General features: G+C 49.1%; 1 protein-coding gene across 3 annotated transcripts in view; it reads right to left on the minus strand.

Annotated features, from left to right (window-relative positions):
* Positions 1–1,315: 1,315 nt before the first annotated feature.
* The window catches only part of LOC135826395 (putative uncharacterized protein DDB_G0271606), a 43,183-nt gene continuing 16,998 nt past the window's right edge, over positions 1,316–27,500 (minus strand). The window contains exons 1-4 of one of the 3 annotated variants that reach the window (XM_065339006.1): positions 16,038–16,208; positions 9,137–10,503; positions 5,854–6,561; positions 1,316–3,233 (exon numbers count right to left, since the gene is read on the minus strand). In XM_065339006.1, the coding sequence (XP_065195078.1) occupies positions 2,609–3,233; positions 5,854–6,561; positions 9,137–10,029 (2,226 nt within the window). In that variant the 5' untranslated portion in view covers positions 10,030–10,503; positions 16,038–16,208 and the 3' untranslated portion in view covers positions 1,316–2,608. Of the gene's footprint in view, positions 3,234–5,853; positions 6,562–9,136; positions 10,529–16,037; positions 16,209–27,500 lie in introns of those variants that run through there. The other 2 variants (XM_065339005.1, XM_065339007.1) reach the window with 2 other exon arrangements.

A 27,500-nucleotide genomic window follows, 5' to 3' on the forward strand; every position in this document is an offset into this window, starting at 1 on the left:
ACACAGGTATTGGTGGACATGTATTGCCACAACAACAAAAATTTGGGGGTAGGTTTTAGTAGAAATATTACTACTCGTTTGCCATTAAATGGCAAACGAGTAGTAATATTTCTTCTAAAACCTACCCACAGCATGCCCAGTAGAATACTGATGTGAGTGAATCGAAAAGCCTCTGCCAATATGTTTGCATCCTACTGTCGCGGACATGGAAATCCAGTCGATTGACCGGGGCCGGCGCCCTCAGCGCGTACAGAGCGGTGCATGCAGTGCATAATCATGTTGATCCGATGCGACCAGAACTGCAACGGCGCATAATGCATGTGTGTACTGCTTCACGGCTGCATGGCCAGCGCCCTGGGGCCGCTAGACGTGCGACCGGATTTCCATGTCCACAACAGTAGTACCTGTATAAAGCTCCTGCCGATGGCAAACTCGGTTGCCGTCATCATGAACTCTGTGTAACAACCTATAGAGTGGCGGCTCAGTGGCAGGGCTCACATCAGTTCGTCATGTGACTAAATTTGTGCAGAAAGTGATGTCATGTCATGTGACTAGATTTGTGCAGAAAGTGATCATGTCATGTGGACAGTGGAACCAACATGGCCGACATCATGTGACCCATAGATGCGAAAGTAAAAAATGTTTAGTACCAGGGAGTCGTAAAATACCACTCCCTGTTTATACTAGGAGTTGAGTGGAGTTGGAACCAACATGGCTGCCCCATGTGGTCATGCGACAGGCGTGAAAGCTCTCTTTTCCGGAGTGGGTTTTTGTCTTCGATGTGTCGTTGTGTGTAGAGCAGGCAGTTCTACAACCCCCTGGTGTAGAGTGTGCGTGACAAAGCACATAGCTCGCCCGCTGAGGTCATGTCTTCCTTGCCACCACCAACGTCACTCCACATGTCCTGCACATGCAGGCAGAGGCGTGCTGAACTTCCTAAGTGCAAAGACACACACACACCATGTACCATGTATACGCCCGTCGCAAGAGAAGCACGCAAATCTGCAAATGCACTGGATGTGCACCCACAGATTTTCTCTTATAGCAACGATAGCGGACAAGATCTGAATGAGACAGATCAAGACTAGCGCCAGATAACCTTCCACACACACACACACCTTCCTTCTTCCACTGCCATGGCTGGCTATGTGACCCCATGAGGGGAAGACCAGGAGGCGTGTTGTCCACCGGGTGGGGAACGCCAGACTGAGTGCGCGCTGGCTGCGCGAACAGCGTTACACTTGTGCCTCGCACACACACACGCTGGCGCGCACACACACACACACACACACACACACACACACACACAGGCATAAACAGTAAATCAAAGTGATGTTCTACAGCAGCTTGGAGCTGCAAGTTGCCCAATGTCAAGACCTAAACGCTAAGAATAAGCAATAAAATAAAAAGGTGAAAACAACAGTGACAACAGTCAACAACAAAATTCAAGTAAAATGGAATGGGAAAGTGATACTTTCACGAGCGCTAACACGAAACAGCGCGGCTGAGAGAGTTGAAAATGGACTGCACTCCAAAAGTTGCCGAAACAGAACAAAACGAACTAGCTCGGAGGAAATTGAAAACGCTGAACATAAGAACTACCTAAGAAAATCTAATAGGTGAAGAACAGAGCAGGAGAGTTATAACGATGCACGCGGAGAGGGGAAGGAGCCAGATTACCAGCCCCTCTGACTACTGACACTAAGCAAACACAAAAGGACAAAAGAAAGGAGCAGCAAGCGTGGCCTTCTACTACTAGTAAGAGAGTAGTGCAATATGGCTGCATGCACCGAAACACAGTAACACACAGTAACACACAGTAACACACACACACACACACACACACACACACACACACACACACACACACACACACACACACACACACACAACGCACAAAAAACAAAACAAGAACACCAGCCCAGGCCTAGCACCCATTCAGCTACAGATAGTATACACAGGCACAACACGCCAAGTCGAAAGTGCAGTACACACATCTATTACTGCAGTACAAACAACCTGGGACACACGGGCTACTGTAGGGCAGAACTCCCCAGCAAGTAACCTGGGACACCCGGGCTACTGTAGGGCAGAACTCCCCAGCAAGTAACATGGGACACACGGGCTACTGTAGGGCAGAACTCCCCAGCAAGTAACCTGGGACACACGGGCTACTGTAGGGCAGAACTCCCCAGCAAGTAACCTGGGACACACGGGCTACTGTAGGGCAGAACTCCCCAGCAAGTAACCTGGGACACACGGGCTACTGTAGGGCAGAACTCCCCAGCAAGTAACCTGGGACACACGGGCTACTGTAGGGCAGAACTTTCCAGCAAGTAACCTGGGACACACGGGCTACTGTAGGGCAGAACTTTCCAGCAAGTGACCTGGGACACACGGGCTACTGTAGGGCAGAACTCCCCAGCAAGTAACCTGGGACACACGGGCTACTGTAGGGCAGAACTTTCCAGCAAGTGACCTGGGACACACTGGGTCAACGCAGGGCAGAACTCCCCAGCAAGTGACCAGATTCAGGCAAGCTGACACAGAGACAGGACGCCATGCAAGTGAGCAGGTACATGAATGACACAGATTGTCACCACCTCACTCATTTCTTCCAAAGACTATTCAGCTTGTCGAACATATTGTTGATGCTAGCCATGACCGACGGGGCTTTCTTCATCTCTTGATCATGCTGCTGCTGTTGCTGCTGCTGCAGCCCTGCCTGTTGCTGCTGCTGCTCTGCCTGTTGCGCCACCTGCTGGTCCTGTTGTTGCTGTTGCTGCTGCTGCTGCTCTGCCTGTTGCGCCACCTGCTGGTCCTGTTGTTGCTGTTGCTGCTGCTGCTCTGCCTGTTGCTGCTCCACCTGCTGCGCCACCTGCTGGTCCTGTTGTTGCTGTTGCTGTTGCTGCTGCTGCTGCTCCACCTGCTGCTGCTGCTGCTCTGCCTGTTGCTGCTCCACCTGTTTTTCCTGCTCCACCTGCTGGTCCTGTTGCTGCTGCTGCTCCACCTGCTGGTCCTGTTGCTGCTGCTGCTCCACCTGCTGCTGTTGCTCCTCCACCTGTTGCTGCTCCAACCGTTCTTTTTGGACGTGCTGTTCTGTTGTAGTACGTTCCATCAGCTCAAACGAGCGTTGTTGTTGTTGTTGTTGTTGTTGTCGTCGTAGGAGTTCCTCTGACCGTTTCTGCTGCTGTTGCGATTCCTCCTCAGGAAAACGAGAGCTGGTTCCATCTCTGCACAAAGAACAGAGGCACACATGCACGAAAAGCTAGAGTAAGACTTGTTAGCATTCAACAGGAGACAATGTACACGGGGGAGAGAACACCACGGGCAGGCGGACACGAAACAACACAACGTCCCACTCGCGCGGGGGGGGGGGGGGGGGGGGGGGGGCAGGTTTCTGCACTCACTGTCGAACATTGCTGGCTGTACACTGGTCTAGGCTGCATTTCAGGTCAGCAGATCACTGCCCTGAACGCGACTGTGTGTGTGTGTGTAAATTTGTTCCCTCTGGGGACGGCTTGAATTTTCCGAGTTGTCGAAAGTAGTTAGTTCCACGAGTCTCCTGGGGCGGCTCTGGTCCACCAGGGCCGTCCCAGGACATGTAATTCTCAGCGCAAGAGATTCTGGGCCAGCGCAAGAAGAAGACGGGGTGTCGAACGATGGCACCACTTCTTGTTGCGCCTGAATTTCCCACTCGCGGCGGATTGGCAAACCCCCGAGTGGACAGAGACCAGCGCTTCAAAAATCTGCCCAAGCACGGAGAGAGAGAGGAGGAGACGCTGCCTGATCCGCGTCGGATCCTGGAATGTTCGTTCTCTCGTTGAGAGCGAAGGAAGCATTGAAACGGCAAGTATTCAAAACAAGGTTGTTCAAGACAGGAAACTGGACCTCGGCATCTCAGTACTACATCAACTCAGCTTGGACGTCGCTGGTGTACAAGAAACAAGTGTGTGTGCGTGTGTGTGCGTGTGTGTGTGTGTGTGTGTGTGTGTGTGTATGTGTGTTGCATACAAGACACACACACACGGTCACGTCAATCTTCCAAGTCCGGGGTCGAGAAGCATGCGGTCTGGGGTAGGGGCTATGATCTGCTCGATGCAAAATACGGATATATTATGGCATGGTTGGGAGGGCAATACTGGATTTTCAGTGCCCGACAAGTGAGCCCGAGGGCTCACTTGGAGGGGACTGGAAATCCATTATTGCCCGACCAACTATGCCATAATGAATTTATCACTTTCAGCCTAACATTACTGAAGACACTAACCTGAAAGAATCAAAACTAAAGGAGAAAGTTGACCTCGTGTGCAGCAACACTTGAAAGGAAAGAAAAAGAAAAGCTGAGATCGCCACTTTCGAACAAGCGTTCACATGTACACTGCGCTGTACACAATCACCGTGTTCAAATCGCGTAGATTTCACGCGTCCAGTGTCACTCTCGGGGTTGTCACGGACGACGGGCGTTGGACTGATTTATTGCCCGCTCTCATACAGATCAGTGATTGGCCCGATCCATGGCAAAAGTCATGTGACATGTGATAAAACAAATACAAAACAACAACGGAGGTCGAAGGCAAAAACATATTTCTACAACAATTCAAGTTTGCATGCATCCACGCAATTAACGCATCCAGTCCAGAAGACACTCCTGATCAGTTACTGTATAGCAGGAAATTTTCGGACGGAATTTATTTTCGTACGATTTCGTACATGGCCTCTTTTGTACGAAAATGAATTCCGTACTTTTAAATTTTGTTCCTGTGAAGTTATGTACACTATACATGCGTACCGCATGCGAACACGTGCATTTAGCATGCAGCACTGGTACGAAAATAAAATCCGTACGAAAGGTCGAAATTCGGCTTTGTCCGAAAATATTTCCGTCCGAAAATTTCCTGCTGTGCAGTATCATGTGAAGTGTCTTCTGTACTGGATGCGTTAGTGGATGCATGCGAACTTGACTTCTTTTAAAAATCCAAATCCAAACGCATAACAAAAGTGCTACACACTTTCACATTAAAATTTTTTGTAAAGCAGTCGTTTTCATTTTTTTTCATTTTCGCAAAGCAGTTTTAGCAAATTGCGCTGCTGCGAGTTTGTGTGCTCCATTAGCGCGTGCTCAGTACAAAACGCGGGGAACTGTTAAGTGAGAAACTTTCGCTAGAGATTAAATGTCGCTATTTTTGCAACCATCACACATTTGCGAATATAAATCGCCGCAAACGTCTCCGGACATTGATTGTAGGCCGTGCAAGATCCGACTGAAGAGATAGAATCGCAAAAGTTTCTCATCGTGAAGCAGCCCAATTCATGAAAACGCAAAACTTGCGCGCCGCGAAAGTTTATCGCTTTACAGTAAGTCCAGTAGGTATCAGTTATAGCGTGGGTGTTCGAAAAACGACTTTCTATTCTTATTTCCTGTCCCCGGGGAAAATCGCGATTCCGCGGCCGCGTTTTTTGCGTTTTTTTTAAAGACCGCGTTTTCCGCGATTTTCCCCGCGTTTTTTGAACTTTTTTGTTGCACTACACGTACACAGAGTGCACTGTTCGGTCAGCAACGTCTCATCGTGGCGGCTTTGTAATCAAAAATGACGAGTGCTTACACCAGAGACTTGTAACTGATTGATTTCACTACATCTTGTTAAGAAGACCACCTGGTAGCAGAGACCAGGTTTTAAAGGTCCCTAGCTTGAGCGGTCGTCTTAGACAGGTTTCTCTGTAGATGTGAGACGTACCTTCCGCTCCCTGGGTTCCACGACTCTAACAGCGTCACAAGTCAACATGCAAGAAAGTCACACACGCACGCACGGGCGCGCACACACACACACAGAGGACTGTACAACAACTCACCCGGTCTCGGTTCGGTTGGAGGGTGAGGACCCGGAACTGGCACCTGTTCGGTGGACACCCTTGTGTGCATGTGACGACGGTGTTGGGTGAGAATCTGCCGTACGTGTTTCGTGATCATGTTTAGTGGTATGTGCATGCGACGTCTGGGGTGGGTTCAGCTGGTGTACCTCGGGATACTGGTGAGAATCTGCTGTACGTGTTTCGTGATCATGTTTAGTGGTATGTGCATGCGACGTCTGGGGTGAGTTCAGCTTGTGTACCTTGGGATACTGGTGAGAATCTGCTGTACGTGTTTTTTGATCATGTTTGGTGGCACGTGACGGCAGCATTGCTGGTGGCGATGATGATGGAAACAGCCACATCCACGCTGTGTCACGCTTGTCGCCACCTGTGCTTGTTGCTGGGTGACTACTGGAGTGTTGAGCGGTGTGCACAGGAGAGCTAGTCACGCGCGGCTGGTCACGACCTCCCCACGTCATGATCTGTGTTGCTGGTTTGTCGCCATGTTTAGCAGTGGTCGGACGTGATGGCGATGGTGGTCGTGGGTCCAACTTAACTACCTTGGCAAGCTTCCCTTTTGTACCCTGTTGTTGTTGTTTCAAATCTCTATTCTCACGTTGTTGTTGTTGTTGTCGTTGTAGGAGTTCCTCTGACCGTTTCTGCTGCTGTTGCGGTTCCTCCTCAGGAAAACGAGAGCTGGTTCCATCTCTGCACAAAGAACAGAGGCACACATGCACGAAAAGCTAGAGTAAGACTTGTTAGCATTCAACAGGAGACAATGTACACGGGGGAGAGAACACCACGGGCAGGCGGACATGAAACAACACAACCCGTAGATTTCACGCGTCCAGTGTCACTGTCAGGGTTGTCACGGACGACGGGCGTTGGACTGATTTATTGCCCGCTCTCATACAGATCAGTGATTGGCCCGATCCATGGCAACAGTCATGTGACATGTGATAAAACAAATACAAAACAACAACGGAGGGCGGAGGCAAAAAAAATATTTCTACAACAATTCAAGTTTGCATGCATCCACGCAATTAACGCATCCAGTCCAGAAAACACTCCTGATCAGTTACTGTATAGCAGGAAATTTTCGGACGGAATTTATTTTCGTACGATTTCGTACATGGCCTCTTTTGTACTAAAATGTATTTCGTACTTTTAAATTTTGTTCCTGTGAAGTTTTGTACACTATACATGCGTACCGCATGCGAACACGTGCATTTAGCATGCAGCACTGGTACGAAAATAAAATCCGTACGAAAGGTCGAAATTCGGCTTTGTCCGAAAATATTTCCGTCCGAAAATTTCCTGCTGTGCAGTATCATGTGAAGTGTCTTGTGGACTGGATGCGTTAGTGGATGCATGCGAACTTGACTTCTTCTAAAAATTCAAATCCAAACGCATAACAAAAGTGCTACACACTTTCACATTTGTAAAGCAGTCGTTTTTCATTTTTTTCATTTTCGCAAAGCAGTTTTAGCAAATCGCGCTGCGAGTTTGTGTGCTCCATTACCGCGTGCTCAGTACAAAACGCGGGGTACTGTTAAGTGAGAAACTTTCGCTAGAGATTAAATGTCGCTATTTTCGCAACCATCACACATTTGCGAATATAAATCGCCGCAAACGTCTCCGGACATTGATTGTAGGCCGTGCAAGATCCGACTGAAGAGATAGAATCGCAAAAGTTTCTCATCGTGAACCAGCCCAATTCATGAAAATGCAAAACTTGCGCGCCGCGAAAGTTTATCGCTTTACAGAAAGTCCAGTAGGTATCAGTTATTGCGTGGGTGTTTGAAAAACGACTTTCTATTCTTATTTCCTGTCCCCGGGGAAAATCGCGATTCCGTGGCCGCGTTTTTTGCGATTTTTTAAAAGACCGCGTTTTCCGCGATTTTCCCCGCGTTTTTTGAACTTTTTTGTTGCACTGTTCGGTCAGCAACGTCTCATCGTGGCGGCTTTGTAATCAAATATGACGAGTGCTTACACCAGAGACTTGTAACTGATTGATTTCACTACATACTCACTGAAAATTGCCCCATATCAACTGCGAACTTGCCGCATCATAAAACATTCACCGCATATTTACCGCAAATTATGCCATATTATGCCGCGTTTTTCCCCGCGTTTTTTTGTGATTTTTTGCCGCGATTTTCCCCGAGGACAGTTATTTCCGATATTTCTTACGCACGATAAATCACGTGTGACATATGATGTGCATGTGCGCAGGGGCAGGAAGATCATCGTACATGCAATGTAGTGCTAGTGTGCATGTGGCTGGTCATAGTCCCATAGGCTTACCATGTCATGTGGCTATGCAACATGAGTTACAGGACCACAACAGCTAAACCTGCAGCAGTGTGATGCAATGCGGGTCACATCAGAACGGAATTGGACAGATGTTATTACTACAGGCGATACACTTTGTACTAATCTGGCATGTTTCGCTACACAAACTCCATTCTTAGCACCGATATATTCTACTATGCGATAAAATTGCTTGTAAAAATAAAAGTGCACTTGAAACCCATGTTATGATTATGAAAACATGAGAGTTCATTCTTGTAGGCAGTATATTATTCTTTTACACGACCACGCTATAACCCATACGCACTGTAGTATGTGTCGGGCCGGTCTCACGACTGGCATATGCCCCTGCCCCAAAAATTGAGGACCCTAAAATGGGGTACTATCTGTAATACCCCATTTCGGGGGGCAGGGGCATGTGTCAGTCGTGAAACCGGCCCCACACTTACTACATGTACAGTGCTGGGGTGCAGGTACAAACCGCACGCCAGCTATCCACCGATGAGTGGCAAGCACAGCAGCTATTCGCTGCACTACCATGACATTACCATCGCAAGTATGCGCCACTGCCTAGCAAACTGTAATACGATATCGTGTAAATCATGCCCTGGGGTACATGTCCTTATATACAGTAAAACCTGTTAAGGCGACCACTCGGATAAGGCAACCACCTATCCTTGAAGACTGCTGAAACCAGGACCAAGGGATGCTATTTCCAGTCAAATGACCCTGGTTAAGAAGACCACCTGGTAACAGAGACCAGGTTTTGAAGGTCCCTAGCTTGAGCGGTCGTCTTAGACAGGTTTCTCTGTAGATGTGAGACGTACCTTCCGCTCCCTGGGTTCCATGACTCTAACAGCGTCACAAGTCAACATGCAAGAAAGTCACACACGCACGCACGGGCGCACACACACACACACACACACACACACACACACACACACACACAGGGGACTGTACAAGAACTCACCCGGTCCCGGTTCGGTTGGAGGGTGAGGACCCGGAACTGGCACCTGTTCGGTGGACAATCTTCTGTGCATGTGACGACGGTGGTGGGATAAGCTTGCGTACCTTGGGAGACCGGTGAGAATCTGCTGTACGTGTTCCGTGATCATGTTTAGTGGTATGTGCATATGACGTCTGTGTTGGTCGTGTCCACTTAATTTCCTTGGCATCGGTACATGCATGCGACGTCTGTGGTAGGATATGCTTGCGTACCTTGGGAGACTGGTGAGAATCTGCTGTACATGACGGCGGTGGTTTGTTTAACGTCCATACCGTGGCAGTGGCACGTGGCGGTGGCGTTGCTGGTGGCGATAGTGACGGCCACTTCCGCACCGCGTTACGCTCTTCATTCTCACGTTGTTGTTGTTGTTGTCGTTGTAGGAGCTTCCCTGACCGTTCCCGATGCCGAGACAGAAGTCGTTGGACGCGGCGTTCACCCAGCACTTCCTCTAGTGTCCTAAACTTGGCACCACCTGACCCGTCTCCATTCATGTGCTCCAAAAGCTTCGCCAAGCGGTCGTCCGGCCCATGGCGGTCGCGATTTGCTTCGCTTTGATCTCTTTTCTTCAGCTGTTCGAGGACGTCTGCCGATGATCTGAACGTACAGGTGCCTGGTCCGTTCTTCTCTATTGCATCCAGCAGGCGCTGGCACTCTGGCTGCTCAGCAGCAAGGGGATGATCACTACTGGACTCGTCCGTCATTAAAAGCCGCCGGCCACACAGCACGCCAGGCATACAGCTGCGAGCAATCCAAGCACCACCTAAAGACGGTGTTGTTGCGGCGGCGATGGTGGTGGTGTGCTGCCGTTGAACCATCAGCGGCTGCCTGACTCTACACAGAGCAGCATGCAGGGCCATCCTTGCATTACTCAGTGCTTCCAGCACCACAAGCAGCCGTAACAGTAGAGGCAGCAGCAGCAGCAGCAGCAGCAGCGGTGGCAGTAGCGCTAGTGGTGACAGTTACAGGCAGTGGGACTTGCCACTGTGCTCCTGTAGCTGTCACTCAAAGTCTTGAGTCTCCACTGACCCACTGTCTGTAGCTGTTACTCGAAGTTTTGAGTCTCCACTGAGCTGTGGATATGGATGACTAACCCCTGCTGTGCTGGCCCAGGGAAGGTAATGCTGACCCTGTTGAGGCACGGGGCACTACAGGGCTCTCTGGATGCGCGCTGCAACACAAGGATGTGTCCCGTATCATACCAGCTTGGTCTGCCACTTGCTGGATACGTCGCTCCCGTCAGCCGACTGTGAACGGCTCGGCCCGACGCACAGCTGTATGCTCAGCACATCAATGACGGTCACCTGTCGTGCTGCAATGCTCCTACGGCAGCACTACACACACACACACACAGACATACTGGTGCACACACACACACACACGTTCCCACACAAACACGTCCACAGACGGGTGCAGAAAATTTAATTTCTTCCACCTCCCAAAAATCAACTTGTCTGGGTGATATTTTCGTCCAAGAATGTTGAAGCCTACTGAAAGGCTAGACTATTACCTTCAAATCCCGCCAGAACGCCCCGTCTCCCCCAGGCGCCCCTCCCTGACGTATCATCGTACGACTCTGTGAAGTGTGATGCCGTACTGCACTACAGACGCGTGCTCGACCCGATTGGAAATGTACGCAACAGTTCACACTCTCTTGACCAGAGGGATCGCACAAACCCTGCGTTTTTAAGGATTTGTACGACGCCCTGCTCTTGACCTTTGGTCGGTGTACGAGACTCACGCACAGTTTTCGTAGGGTGAGTACTTGTTCATGTAGTACCGAATGCGGCCAGTAGGACTCGCCCATCCACCCCTCCCCACCTGGATCTCCTAGAACGGTCACGGAGGTAGGGGCACTCTGGCGGGATTTTGTGGTACTCCTGCATTTTAAAGAACTTTGGACTAAATTAAAAAATTTAGTCCAAAATTCTTTGGACGAACACGACAAAATTTAATTCCAGAAGAATATTTCTGCGTGTACTGTATCCCAACCCTTCGGGGTAGATGTCGTTCAGAAGGGGTTTGAATAAGGGAACTTTTTGGAATACTATACATGCTCTGCTCTACGCTGCGGGAACACGATGCGAAGAAGTCCCTTGCTCGCTCTTCTCGTTCCCGTAACGTGTAACCTGTTGTGCTCTGCGCTCTCGCAAAGACATCAAGTGCAATAATGTGTACTGGGAATCTCACGTTTCAAGATAAACTTATTTTCATTGCCCGCAGATTGTCTACTACTGTAAGACCAGATATTTTAACGTCAACTAAAGTTAACGATGTCCGGACTTTTGTGGGTTAGCGAGGTGAAATTCTAACGAATTCTGTCTCAAAACCGGCAAATGACTGTACATGTGCATATCGTTTTGCACATACTTCCTCCGCGTCATCGAAATTGTCGCAGTTTGACTAGTGACTTGTCACTTGTTACTGACAACTCCATAAACTAAGCCATTCGAAACTTATTACACAGTATGATAGTCTGAAGACTAGAGTAACGTACTAGGACAATTGGACTGAGAGTTTTCATGCAGAGATGAAGTCCTCGTCGTCGCTGATGTCAATGGACGCAAAAATTTCGTTCCCAAATATTTCAAGGAAGGTTGAAAGTTGGTCGCGCCTCGTCTCAAACGCTTTGACTTTCTCCACAGGACAAGGGCTGCTATGCTTGTCGTCTGCTAGCTCTGGATGATTTCTACTTCACCACCAACGAAGCCTAGTAAGAATACACGATCGTTGCGAGGTCGGTTGATTACCGTCGGCGGAATCACCTCGATCTTGAAAATAATGAACTTTTTTTTAGCCGTGGCATGCCCACAGCTCATGCAGGTAAGTGTATTATCACGTCCAGCGCGCCCTCTTTTTCAGCACTGGTATACCATGGTACGGCACCTGCGCGTGCATCACTAGCACTACGTGTAGAGTCTACACGGCTCTTGCAGGTACAATCATGTACTAGTAGTAGTACTGAGTGTCTCAGCCAGAGCGACAAATTTTATCGCTGTTGCAGGCATTTAGTTTGCCGACCCCTCGATGTTTCTCCAAGCGCTGCCACTTGTTCCACGAAGTCATTCGCACCCCAGCTAAGGTAAAGCAGTGATGGGGCTTGAGTGAATGGCCATAGCACGAGAAATGTGCAGGCTGCAACGCCTGACTGATCTCACCGAGTCGAAATTACCAGCGCAGCGACATCAGCGAAGAAATTGCGTCTAGTTCAAAAATTCCAGCTTCCAATAACAGAAAATAGAACTTTGCCGTCACCCTATACTGATGACTATCGCCTATGTCCGATCCCTTGCCTCTGGTACGAGTGCTGGTGAGTAAATACCGCATTTTACATCAAAAGTCAAACTGCGACAATTTCGATGACGCGGAGGAAGTAACAACTTCAAATGTTAACGATTCTTTCAAATTCATTAACTCGTTAGAATTAAATGTTCGTTAATATTACCGGTCTTTTAAACAGTATTACGAGGAAGGACCCGCATACATGTACACTGATATACAGCTATTTCCACAGCTGGCTGCAAGTACAAGCGAATTTCGCACATCGTGACTCGATTCTCGCCTCACAGCAGGCACTGGACTGCGATCCACAGGCAATCAGGTACAAACATGCTCGTGCTGAACGAAGGTCGAAAGATTTTTTTTTTGGAGGGGGGGGGGGGTAGTACTCTTCCCCACTTTTCAGACAAATTGGCACCACCAACTCTTGACCGCGTGTCCACAATGACGTAACGCTCAGTTACATATCAACAAAAAACCAGTGCTGTGTGAGATAGATACAGACCTCGCTTATCCGGAAGAAAATAGCTGGTTACAGATTTACAACATACGTGATGCATCCAACATAACCGGTGTTCGGTTATCCGGTTCCCTCGCCGATTCGGATATTATTTTTTGTGGAAAACGGATGTGCACGGTTAAGCGAGGTCTGACTGTACCAGGGGAAATATTAGAGGCACGTGCCTTGACGTATTCCTGTTATCGACCTACATGTATATGTAGTTATACATCAATTAGACGGGTCTAGGTGGTGGAGAAAACTCTTAGCTATCGCCTCCAACAGGTCCGAAGTCTCTCCGATGAGGTTTGAGTGATCTGCGAGCGATCGAACATTTTGAGTTTCTAGTGACTTTCTACGTTGCGTGCTGCGAGTCAGCAGTGCGTTAAAAAAGGGATTTTCCCAGCTTCACGACAGGCGGTACGTGCCAGGACCGGCGCGGCGCGAAGTCACGGCAAGGTAAGCTTCTACGCGAATAAATTTGAACAGTTCCGAGCTAGATTCAGTGAAATGGCTGCAGGAGACCAATTTCGTCTCAGATCTGGAGTTGGACTCGCGTTTGGAGCGCGCTGTGGCGGACAATGAGTAGTGCTCTTGGCGAGTTTGGGCTCATTGTATTTCTCTCATCAAGAGCTTTCCAACAAGCCCAAGATCTTCAAAATCGGTGAAGTAGAGCCAAAGTTATGTTGGAAATTGAGTGCGGATTTTCGTGACTGCCACAAATTCTGAGGAAGCAAAAAAGTGATGGACTCCAAAGGGTTTTAACCTTGCAAATCACTGCAACTTCGCGTCCAAGTTTTCGAAGTTTCGACCTTTGTTTCTGTACTCATTCCCAGACTCGAATTTTCTTTCGAACTTTCGCGTTGCTAAACGTCCTTAATGTGTGGGATTTGTGCTGATAATTCGAAGTTAGCAAAGCACAATTCGAAGTTCACTATATTTTTCAACAAGTCAGTTTCGTTTGCATGCGCAGGCAGTTCAGCATCCACTAGATCTGTGTCCAAGGTACGTAGTGCAACTCTGCGTGACACAGCAAGAATTTGATGTACATAATAGAGAGGGTCTGCCAGACGAAAATTCGAACGAAGTTTCGCGACAGGCCTTGCGAAAAAGTGTAGGAATCTTCGCACAAATTTTGTGTTCTGCATATTTCCGTAGTTTGCACGCGCCAAGTGCACGTACGCCATGACCCCATCTCACGGAATTTCCCCACGAAAGTTCATTTCGCGTTCCCTGCAAGTTTCGCGTCCAAAGTTGCGAAAGTTCGTGCGAAGTTTCTCACTTCATGACGTAGAGCGAAAGCTTGTACGCATTTTTGTTTTGTAAACCTCTCTAATGTATTGTGGGCACCGTACATGTTTGGATAATTATTACAATGTCCCGATATTAGTACAGTAATCAACCTTATGTCATTTGTACAGATCCATGAAATCCCGTAGAATCCCGTAGACCCGGTAGGGTGTTCATTGTGTGCTATGCATGCGCATTTGACCTTTTTAGCGTCATAATAAATAAATGACCAGTAATCGCTTTTCCAGCTTCTTCACTTTGGTTAGAACTTATGACTAGCTACAGTCCATTCATAAAAAGATGGGTCCTGGCTCTGGCGAGCTCCCGTATTTGGCGATTTTTCGTGATTTCATCGTACACAGTGCAGTGCTGCGAGCTTTGAAATTTGAAAAAGGGTCCAAAAAGGGTGCCTGAACTGGGGTTCGAACTGCAGAATGCACTGTTGCAGGCGGGGTCAAACGGCCTGGATTTTGATGGTTTTTCCCAACTCAGTGCTTTTGGGGCAAAACCTGGCCGAAATCCTATTCTTGCTATGGCTTGCTTTTTGGACAAAAAAAACTTCAGAAACATAATTGGAAGAGGATTCCATATGGGATTGCAGAAAAAAATTCTAAAAAAACTCAACGTTTGACCCATTTATGGCCAAAAGCTAGAAGTTCATTTTTTTCTGAATGGACTGTAGATCTTTGTCAGAAAAAGTTTTCGTATGAAATGCCTTCAGGCCCCATCTCTTAGTGGAAATAGCAGAAAACGGTACGCTTCCCAACGGCCAAAGAGAGTTGGAAAGCTTGTGTCTTTGTGGGTAACTTGAACATTTGGGCTCATGCAAAATCGCACCGATTTTGGGATTTCCCCACAACTTTTTGCACCAGCAAAAATGTTGTGTTGGACCGCATTCCTGTCACTTCGCAGTGGCTTTTCGTTGGTGCAGTTTGTATCCCACCCTCCCACCCCTGACTTCTGGGTGTGTGTTTATCGATATATCATATTGGTTTTCTTATTGGCCATGTGGCTGTTGCAGTTACGACTGCTTTTCTTTTTTAGTTAAAAAAAGTAGGGGTGGTGTGTGCGTCGTGGGCCATTGTATGGTTACATACAGCTTCAGATTGTATGGCTAGTGACATGGGGGTTGAGTCTGCAGGGGAAGAATACAATGATTGAACTGAAGTTGGATGATGACCGTGTGGTGAGTGTGTGGGGGTTTCGAGATGCCGTCCTGGGGCAAGGATGTCGGTCCTTTAGCTTGGACGGGTGTTGTTACATTCATTGTAACATTTTGTAGTGTTCTGTGTGTTTTGCTGTGCGACTACAGTAGCAGCAGTGTCTTGTGCTATTTTTTTCTTATCAGGCCCTATACGTACAATTATTCAAGAAAAAAATTCAGGAAGGAGATATAATAATATCAATAATAAAGCCATTGCCGAGCCACCGTGCTCACAGCAGAGACTTCTGTGTGTGTTATTGTTGTGAAGTGGACCACAAAGACACAACAGGGTCCTGCACATTCAACACCCTACCGGGTCTACGGGATTCTACGGGATTTCGTGGATCTGTACAAATGGCATAAGGTCCTTCATTTATAGTTGTAGAAGTTTTTCCCTGGCATTTTGGGGTTCGAATTATCAGGATTCCACCTGTAGCAGAAGCGCCTAGTATCACTAGTAAGCGGCTTAGCCTGCAAGTCTTTCCTGCCACACACAGGCGCGTATATCTGCTCGTATCGGTGGGTTGTAGGGATTGAAACTTTGAAATCATGAACATTTTCTTTTGATTCCGAACACTACCACTGGGCGGGCGTACCTTTTCATCAAAGAAATCGGTAGATCCACTGGTCGCGACCAGAAGAGAACATCAGCAGGAACAGTCACTGATTCAGGATGAGGCACTCCACTGCGTGCAGTACTGACTCTACAGCAAAAGTAGCATTTCTTCTCAGTCTACTACTTCTTCTTCCTGCACGCACGTGTTGCTTTCTTCCAAAAATAATTCTTCTTCTAGATCTACTTGCACGTGCGCACGTGATGTCAAAAAAAACCGCCAAAGCGCCACGTGCAAGTGATCGTGAACTGACGTGAAGTCGGCGCGCGCCGCGTTCCTTGGGGCCCGCGCGGGCCGCGGTACTAGCGGGAGAGAGCCGGGCCGCGGGCCGGGCCGAGCTCGCGAGGTCTCTTTTTGTGTTCGATGGATCATGTGGATCGCATCATCAAGAGTAGATAAACAAGAGTGTGCAACTCCGGATCTCTCCTGCACAATCTGCAGATACTCCGCGCCCACGGCGGAATTTTTTGTTTACGTCACCTTTTTTCAGAGAAACGCGGCTTTGCCGCAGAGCAGTGTGAGAGCACGTGCTGGGCACCGACTTGTAGTGTAAAGCCCAGCCAAGTGCACGAGGGAAAACTCTCCAAAAGGCTCGCAGCGCGTGCGTCGTCGAAAAGATTACGTCAACAAAAAATTCCGCCGTGGGCCAGGCCATCCGCGAGTTGCACACTCTTGTTTATCTACTCTTGGCATCATGCATTACCTGATTACAGGCTTACACTAGCAATACAGGCACATGCACACCACTGTGATGCATGGCCTTCCCGGCGGAGGGCGAGGATACCATCATGGATACCATGGATACTGGATAGGACTCGCCGAGGAGTACGAGTGCACTGTATGTGTGTGTGTAAATCTACTTGTACTTTGTAGATCTGCTGCTAAGGCAGTAAGGGGGAGGGGGAAGATGCCATGGCTCCATTTCTTATTCACATACATAACATGTACTTCGAAGTACGACACCAAGAACAAGCTCCCTACAATTGTAGGGAGCTTTTAAAAATTAATATTATTTTACTCTTGATGACCTTGAACCTTGAACCTTGAACTTGCCCATTGCCAAAGCCAAAGGCAATGATGATGATGATAGCGAAAGGACTAATTCGACGACAACCGGCAGAAAGGTTCGTCGCGCGGCTTGAGATTGCCGGGGCGGCGACACGTCTTGGCATGCACAACGGTATTCTGGCTAGGCGGAGACATTACGAGGCTGAGGACAACGGTGGATAACCTCCCTCCACTCCGAGCGGTTCTGGGGAGTCGCACTGTTTGTTGACGATGCTGCGCTATACGCCACATCCAAGGCATCCTTTGACCGGTGCGCGGAGACGTTTTTGGCCCCTGCTTCTGGTTGGGGATTGACCGTCAGCTTGACAAAGACCAAAGCCATGTCAATCAACACTCCAACCAGTAAGCCCGTTCATCTCGGGAATGAAACCATCGACGCTGTAGACCAATTCAAGGGTATCTTGGGTCCGTGATTCACCGGGATGGTCTTTGTGCGCCTTATCTGCAGTCGGGGATTTCTAAGGCGTCTCGGGTGTTTGGCTGCTTGCGGGCATCTGCCTTCGGGAAGTAGGGGTGCACGGATAATGCTCGAAAAGGTGGCAGATTCTGCTCAAAAAGCAGTGAAATTGGCAGAACCATACAAACCTTATGGCGGGCAATCCCTCGAATTCTGCTCCATTTTTTTATCCACATACCAAACATGCATGAAACTTACCAGAATCCGCCGGACCCTATCAGGAATCGCTCCTTGTCCCTCCGATGCCAACGTTGTGTCTACATGTACATGTATGTGTCTCTCGTTCTTACGCCGACCCTGCTGTATGGAGTAGAGAGCTGGACAACCAAGGCTCCTGATCTGCGCCGTCTTAACGCATTCCAACATCAGTGCGCGTGGGCTATTGTCGGCACCTCGAGACACCAGCAGTGGGATGATCGAGTCACTTCTACGCGGCATTAATTATTGGCGAAGACTCTTGGAATCGACTCGGACATCGGCGATATCATCCGCAAGCGTCGGCTACGATGGCTCGGCCATAATTGGCCGCATGGACGATGACCGTCTGCCCAAGTGTACCCTGTTTGGGGAGCTCTCCGCATCTCGACCTCAGCACGGCCCACGCAAGCGTTGGCGGGATGTGGTTGTGGACGATTTCAACGGCATCCATCCACCTGTCCGGGAGAAGGAATGGCTCTTACATACATGTACAGTAAAACCTGTAACTAAAGACCACCGTGACTAGCGACCAGCCTGCTACTACAGACCACCGTGACTAGCGACCAGCCTGCTACTACAGACCACCGTGACTAGCGGCCAGCCTGGTACTACAGACCACCGTGACTAGCGACCAGCCTGCTACTACAGACCACCGTGACTAGCGACCAGCCTGCTACTACAGACCACCGTGACTAGCGACCAGCCTGCTACTACAGACCACCGTGACTAGCGACCAGCCTGCTACTACAGACCACCGTGACTAGCGACCAGCCTGCTACTACAGACCACCGTGACTAGCGACCAGCCTGCTACTACAGACCACCGTGACTAGCGACCAGCCTGCTACTACAGACCACCGTGACTAGCGACCAGCCTGCTACTACAGACCACCGTGACTAGCGACCAGCCTGCTACTACAGACCACCGTGACTAGCGACCAGCCTGCTACTACAGACCACCGTGACTAGCGACCAGCCTGCTACTACAGACCACCGTGACTAGCGACCAGCCTGCTACTACAGACCACCGTGACTAGCGACCAGCCTGCTACTACAGACCACCGTGACTAGCGACCAGCCTGCTACTACAGACCACCGTGACTAGCGACCAGCCTGCTACTACAGACCACCGTGACTAGCGACCAGCCTGCTACTACAGACCACCGTGACTAGCGGCCAGCCTGGTACTACAGACCACCGTGACTAGCGGCCAGCCTGGTACTACAGACCACCGTGACTAGCGGCCAGCCTGGTACTACAGACCACCGTGACTAGCGACCAGCCTGCTACTACAGACCACCGTGACTAGCGGCCAGCCTGGTACTACAGACCACCGTGACTAGCGACCAGCCTGCTACTACAGACCACCGTGACTAGCGGCCAGCCTGGTACTACAGACCACCGTGACTAGCGACCAGCCTGCTACTACAGACCACCGTGACTAGCGGCCAGCCTGGTACTACAGACCACCGTGACTAGCGACCAGCCTGCTACTACAGACCACCGTGACTAGCGGCCAGCCTGGTACTACAGACCACCGTGACTAGCGGCCAGCCCGGTACTACAGACCACCGTGACTAGCGGCCAGCCTGGTACTACCGACCACCGTGACTAGCGACCAGCCTGGTACTACAGACCACTGTGACTAGCGACCAGCCTGGTACTACAGACCACTGTGACTAGCGACCAGCCTGGTACTAAAGACCACCGTGACTAGCGACCAACCTGGTACTAAAGACCACCGTGACTAGCGGCCAGCCTGGTACTACCGACCACCGTGACTAGCGACCAGCCTGGTACTACCGACCACCGTGACTAGCGGCCAGCCTGGTACTACAGACCACCGTGACTAGCGGCCAGCCTGGTACTACAGACCACCGTGACTAGCGACCAGCCTGGTACTACAGACCACCGTGACTAGCGGCCAGCCTGGTACTACAGACCACCGTGACTAGCGGCCAGCCTGGTACTACCAACCACCGTGACTAGCGACCAGCCTGGTACTACCGACCACCGTGACTAGGGGCCAGCCTGGTACTACAGACCACCGTGACTAGCGACCAGCCTGGTACTAAAGACCACCGTGACTAGCGACCAGCCTGGTACTAAAGACCACCGTGACTAGCGGCCAGCCTGGTACTACAGACCACCGTGACTAGCGGCCAGCCTTGTACTACAGACCGCCGTGACTAGCGGCCAGCCTGGTACTACAGACCACCGTGACTAGCGGCCAGCCTGGTACTACCGACCGCCGTGACTAGCGGCCAGCCTGGTACTACAGACCACCGTGACTAGCGGCCAGCCTGGTACTACCGACCACCGTGACTAGCGACCAGCCTGGTACTACCGACCACCGTGACTAGGGGCCAGCCTGGTACTACAGACCACCGTGACTAGCGACCAGCCTGGTACTAAAGACCACCGTGACTAGCGACCAGCCTGGTACTAAAGACCACCGTGACTAGCGGCCAGCCTGGTACTACCGACCACCGTGACTAGCGACCAGCCTGGTACTACCGACCACCGTGACTAGCGGCCAGCCTGGTACTAAAGACCACCGTGACTAGCGGCCAGCCTGGTACTACCGACCACCGTGACTAGCGACCAGCCTGGTACTACCGACCACCGTGACTAGCGGCCAGCCTGGTACTACAGACCACCGTGACTAGTGGCCAGCCTGGTACTACAGACCACCGTGACTAGCGACCAGCCTGGTACTACAGACCACCGTGACTAGCGGCCAGCCTGGTACTACCGACCACCGTGACTAGCGACCAGCCTGGTACTACAGACCACCGTGACTAGCGGCCAGCCTGGTACTACCGACCACCGTGACTAGCGGCCAGCCTGGTACTACAGACCACCGTGACTAGCGACCAGCCTGGTACTACAGACCAGTTCGTCAGGCATGGACGGTCTCACATTCATTTTAATAATAATTATGGTTGTGCGGTGCCAACCTCTAACTAAGGACCACCTGCCACTAAAGACCGCTTTCTCTGGCCCCAAGGGCTAGGGGTGGTCGTTAGTTGCAGGTTTTACTCTACATATGTACGAGAAAGAGTAACAAAATTAATCATTCTGCCAATTTATTTTTGCCCACATATTATCTGCCAAACGCCCAAGCTGGGTGGGCTACTTGGCAGCCACCATAATCTCTGCCATGTTCAGGCTTCGTGCACACATGCACAGCAAGACTGCCTGCACCATACTGCATGTACATAATTGTATGCACCGGTGGGCAGCAGCAGCTTTTTAGTACTCGGAACCAGGGAGTGGTACAATACCGGTATTGTACTACTCCCTGCTCGGAACTCCCTAGCGGGCAGTGGACACCATTGAGTAGTATAATAATAAATTTCACGGTTCGCGTGAGACTCGGCTGGAAGCCGAGTTTTCCGCATCCGCCGTGGGAACGCCACCACCCTCTAGGATCAAAGGCGCAGATGGGAGTAGTATCAAGAGTCCATAAACATGTTTATGCACTCTTGGTAGTATGATTACGTATTATACCACTCCCTGGTGTCCACCATGCCATGGATGGCCCACCGATGATCGACCACACCTTCTTGCAGCTACAATGTAGGCCCCGGCGGATAGTGCTAGCATTATCTCTAGGATATTTAGCACTTTCTGGAAACTAGCATTGCGCTAGCATAATCCGGCAGGTTTTGCAGAAAATTAGCATATTCTTGCGAAAACTAGCATGATTAAAATTATATTATTGCAAAAAATATGGGATTTTCGTGAGAATTCACAATGCCCTCGCGACTACTATTACCGCGCCTTTGCCGGCTGAGTAATGATGAATCTGTGCTTCTTGTATGTTCCTGTTTCATACTTCAAAAGTAGAACATGACTTGTGCCGCGAAATACATGCTGTTATCAATCTGCAACATTTATTTTAGAATATACCACTATTTGTAGTTTACTATTTCCATTTTTTCGAAGCAGAATTCAAGCATTATCAGTGCTATTTTGGAGCAGAGTGCGAACATATTGAAAAGCAGAATCCATCATGTTGGGAGTTCCCTAGTAAAATAATAAATTCTACTACTACTACTACTATCAAATTTTCTAGCATTATCCGTCGGGGCCTACTTGCAGCCAACCTTGTGGCCAGCCCATTCGCAAATCCATGTTCATGTTCCATCGAAACTTTGAGCTTCAGTGAACCCTGTGACTAACGACCACCCCTTGGGGCCAGAGAAAGCGGTCTTTAGTGGCAGGTGGTCCTTAGTTAGAGGTTTGCACCGCATAACCATAGTGTGAGACCGTTCGTGCCTAGTACCAGGCTGGTCGCTGGTCACGGTGGTCTTTAGTTACAGGTTTTACTGTACCCACAACACCCACAAGCCGGCTGAGAGACACCCCCCCCCCCCCTCCATGCTTCCCTTGATCTCTTCAATAATATTCCACTCAGCCTCTGGCAAACCCACCCCAGATATGAATTCAAAGCAAACATCCTACCTCTTGTGACTGAGCTGTGTGTAAAAGATGGCAAACAAACAGCAACAACCAGCATGCAAGAATCATAATTATGATCCCTACGTTTCTTGCATGCTGGTTGTTGCTGTTTGTTTGCCATATTACGTTCCTGAAAAATTCGGGGAAGAAGAGTGACGTTTGCTTGCTTGCTTGCTTGCTGCGAGCCATTTCGTGTGGCGCTGTCGTCCATTTTCGCCGAGCCTAATTTTAGGACGACAGTGGGCGGAGCGTCTAGAACGGAATCGGAGCTGATATTGAAGCACGAAAGGAGAGAGAAGAGTGAGTGGAAGATTGTTCGAGGTAGCAGCATCATGACCGCTATCATGGCCGCCATTGCACCACAAACCTAGGCCTAAGGCGCTTCATGTGCCTCCAGAGCGTAATTTTAGGACGACAGTGGGCGGAGCGTCTAGAACGGAATCGGAGCTGATATTGAAGCACGAAAGGAGAGAGAAGAGTGAGTGGAAGACTGTTCGAGGTAGCGGCATCATGACCGCTATCATGGCCGCCATTGCACCACAAACCTAGGCCTAAGGCGCTTCATGTGCCGCCAGAGTTCTGAAATGGTGACAACAGTCATGAGACGTTTCTGAGTCATGTCCGGGATCCGGGAGTTTGGAAGAGTTTCCTGTTCAGATTACCCGCCTTTTGTGCTCTTTTACACAAGTCTATTTTAGGCTTTGGCAAGACAAGCCAAGACGGCCGGCAAGAGGTGTATGACTGATTGTGCAGACCAGATTTTAATAATAAGGCCAAACTAAAGAAGGTGTGTGGTTCGACTCACCCGACCGACCGTACAATTTCAGCCCGACCGTAACTTTTTTTCGGCGGGCTATCGTGTGACTGACGTACGTGGACTGAACACGTCCACGTCTACGTGCTGTGCGGCGTGAGTCTGCGGACGCAGGCGGCTCCTTTTGGACTTGACTTGTAGTTGTACTGCAGTGCAGTGCAGTGAGTGGTACGACTGCTGCCTTGTGCTGGTAGTAGAGTCTACTCGATACGCGTATACAGTGTATTTACATGTACTAAAAATATATATTAAAAAAAAAAAATCCGCCCGCCCGCCCGTAAAAAAAATGTCCATGTTAGTCGAACCACACACCTTCTTTAGTTTGGCCTAATAATTATTATTATTATGTCATGTCTAGATGTATGCGGAACTCAGAACTGTCTGTCCAGATTTTGAAGAGCGACCCGTACCCGTTACCATGGTTACTGGCGTTAGTATCCATGGTATCCGTAGTCCTAATGATCGCTTATTTCGCCTAGTATTGTATATTGTATATTGTATTATTGTCAAATTGAGGCATTATGACATGATGAACGCCATTCCAGGGACGGGTGCCGGGTCGCGTCGGTTGAGACTAGTACTAGTAGTAATAATGAGTACAGTCAACTTCGCCAATAACGACATTCGGCGGGGCATCAGAAAAGTGTCCTTATTCGCGAAGTGTCCTTATAACCGAAGTCCCATTTGAATGTATGTGAACCCATATTTTGTATAGTATGATATGCATATCAAAATCAAGCTCTTTTCTTGCTCTATGTCAATGTGTACTTTATTTTCATATTGCAGTTGAAAGGAACTAAAAATTCAATATGCAAGGGAAATCAATTGAAAAATATGCCTTTTTGAGCCATCTACAGGGCCAGAGATATGTACATGTATGATAATTTACTGTACAATCATGTACAACTACATGTACATTGTATAATTATACATGTAGGTGTGCTGGTAAATCCAACAATTTTGATAAAAAAAGGAAGAAAAAGCCGCCCCCCCCCCCCCCTTGGCTGCATTTTCTTGCATGTGTGCAATAATATCCATCACCGGTACCAGTGCACCATAGGTTCTGGTACTTCTGCATGACAGGTACATGTACTTGACTGACAGGTACTTGAAATAGCTGTCAAAAGCCCAGAAAGTCGTTATTCAAGCAGTGAATATGACCACGGGGCACTAAAAGCATGTCGCTATACGCGAATTGTCGTTATTCAGATAGTCGTTATATCCGAAGTCAAATGTATACAGTTAGATGGGACTTTGCTCTGGGCATGGAAATTCGGTCGTTATTCGCGAATTGTCGTTATATCCGCAGTCGTTATTAGCGAAGTTGACTGTATGTGCATGTGGAGTATGTAGACCTACATCAGTACATGATTGTGATGATGAGGGACATGTCTCAGTTCTGCTCCTGCTGTCCATTGTTCGTTGTCTGCAATCAAGATGCTGTGGCCGCAAACGATGACGGCCCCAGGTGTCAGACCACTTGCCTACCTGTCTGTTATGTAGCCATGATCCGTCTTGAATCGGACACTGCGCTCGCTCGCGGTGCATGTCCGCTGTGCGCGGAATGGCGTTTGTATGAAGTCCTGTTCGACACGACGACAGCACAAAGAAAACCAGATGAATTATTTGTATTTCCAGCGCGGGTAGCAGTGCTAGCTATTCCTTTGGTCTCCTGACGTATACTTGATGGCAATGACAGCGGACAATGTTGATTGGCGAAGGGCATGAGTCTGAGATAGGCTTCACCGCGAAGGCCAAGCGAAACTAAGACTATTAGAGAATAATAAATTCGTCGCCGGGTGCAAACTTTGCGGAGCATCGTCGTCTAGAGCACGTAGAGGTGCCGCTGTTTGGCCTGGTCCGTTGGCCATGGAAGGTGTGCTGCGGCGGCGGCGGAGCTGCTCCACAGCACCGTTTGCCCGTGTTTGGCTGGTGTCGCTAGTGGTGGTGGTCGTGTGGTGCTGTTCGCGTGCCGTCCTCGTAGCGCGCGCACAGCCGTGCCAGGAGTTCTGCACTTGCAATGGCACGTCGTCCGTGACGGTGGTCTGCATCGGACAGGGCTTCACAACCGTCCCGCCTGTGATATTCGACGGATACAGAAACACATCCATTGTGTGAGTATACCGTGTCCATGTACAATGTTTTGAGTGATGCGGTACATTTCAACAACAAAATGTGAAGAAAGTGACTTTACTCCAAACGTAGGAACTCTCCCTGCCTCCGCTTCCCATCGAACCTTCCACTCAGCCTACCAGTAACCTGCATTGGCTGCAAAAAGCACCACTTCCTGCTCAATACACAGTGTTTCGGGGCATTCACAGTGCTGCCAAATAATTTTCGCCCAAAATCGGACACCCTTCACCGCCAAGGCTGGCCACATAGTGCGAATTTTTCTCCTCGGCAATTTTTTTTACAGAGAATTCAAAATATCGCCTAAAACACCATGAAAATTCGCTTCGTTGCCATGGTAACCCCGGAGTTGTCATGAATTTTGTAATGATGAGTGTGGTCGCACACTGACTCTGTGCAGACCGTCAGCGTACATGCCATCCAGCCTGATCCAGGCATGTTACTTTGCACTTCCACAGCCAAGCGCTAGCCTTTTAGAACCAAATGTACAGTGATTTGTGCCTTCAGTTGCGCTGAAAAGTGAAAGTACAGGACTTCTGCATAGGAAAGTAATGATCTCCGACATTTTGGCTGCTTTTCGGACGTTTCCCTTTTCGGACCGGTTTTCGGAAGAGCCTTCAAAAATCGGACACTGTCCGAAAAATCGGACGGTTTGGCAGCACTGCATTCATCCCTCATCAGTTGAGCTTGAGTAGGCTTATGCAATCTGTGCGCCGAGAGCACGGGCTTTATGTAGTGATCTCTCGGCCGCACCAATGTCGAATACCTTCCGACGCCCCTGTAGGAGGCTGACCACCCCCCCCCCCCCCTCCCCCTCCTATACACCCGACAGCACTGTATACTGACTTAGCCTGCATATGCGGTTTCGCTGACTCACCGTGTATACTTAGCTCCCATAAGCGGTTCCGCTTGTTCACCACTATGACATCATCATCTATGACATCATCATCTATGACATCATCATTTGCATGCTGTGTGACCTAGTCTATAGACACAGACTACAACAGGATTTGCACTGCATGCATCTGCATGCACGGACAGTCATGCGTGGCGACAATGTTATCGCAGGAGATGTTTGTCAAGACTGGTGCCGTGGTGGTGCTAGTGGACATTATAGCGTAACTTGTAGTTCCTTGGTCTTTTTTCTGTACTATAAATAATTAAAAAAAAAGTATTGGCTCTCCATCTGAGTCTAAGGGTGCGTTCAAATCCTCTCGGAAAAGTTGGAGACTCTACGAAAAGTTCGAGAGCTGTTCTTATATCCTCTCCGACTTTTAGGAGGCTCTCCAAAGCTCTCCAAGCTTCAGAGGTGGTTGAAACTTGGAGATTCCCGCGGTTTGGGATCAGCGCATGCAAACTACGACTAAAAGCCTCGTGTTCATCATGAGTGTACGCATTTCCCTTTTCGCATACGCACATACATTCATCAGTCAAGATCGCGGCCCCTTTGACGCTTCATTTTGCTTGACATGTGCAAAATATCTCCGAATTCTTCGAGACCCGTTCTTGAGTAATCCCAGTTTCTTCGACTTCTCTTTTCTTCTTCTTCTAGAAGCTAGAGAATATAAGAACGCACCCTAAGTCTCAACTCCCTAAACTAATGAGTGTAAAATCACAGTATCAGGTTTAAAATCTAATGGTTGTGAGAACTTGTGACATGTACAATTGAAAGTAAAGTACTTATAATCTGGCTAGGGTTGGTTGATACAGTGGCACTTTGCCACTTCAGGTGTTCTGGCGCCACGGCTGTTTGTGCCGGTAAATAGACAATGTAGCACTATGCCAGCACACCTGTCTGGCGCCGGACATCCTGCACATGCATGCATATGGTATTACAATAGCCAGAGTTCCCAGATTGCCTAGAGTGCTCAACACCACAAGGATCATTGGAGCATTACCACAAAGGCAGAAGAGAACAGAGACAGTCTGAGGATTGCCTTAGCTTTGCTATGTGCATGAAACGCAGCGTTACAACAATGACCTAGCCGGCTGTCTCTGTTCTCTTCTGCCTTTGTGTAGAGTAGACGGTTCGATACTGGAACGCTTTGACAGCCAAATTTGTATAGACCCAAACCGATCATCAGCGTTGATTTTTCACTCGAAATATGTTTGTGGAAGGAAACTGGCATGTTGAAGTTTGCTCTGGGGCCAGAGTCAATCGAACTGAGTCACTCCTTTGTGTTGACCCATTGCCTCCAAGTTGCCCAATTTTTCGCTTCAAAAAAGTTCAAATCAGAGGTGGCTCCAAACCAGACACGTTTTAGAGTGCACGTCAAATTCACTCTGGGTCTGAAACTAGGTAATTGCTATCG

This window comes from Sycon ciliatum, chromosome 10 (genome assembly GCF_964019385.1).
Source record: "Sycon ciliatum chromosome 10, ocSycCili1.1, whole genome shotgun sequence".
Classification (NCBI taxonomy): domain Eukaryota; kingdom Metazoa; phylum Porifera; class Calcarea; order Leucosolenida; family Sycettidae; genus Sycon; species Sycon ciliatum.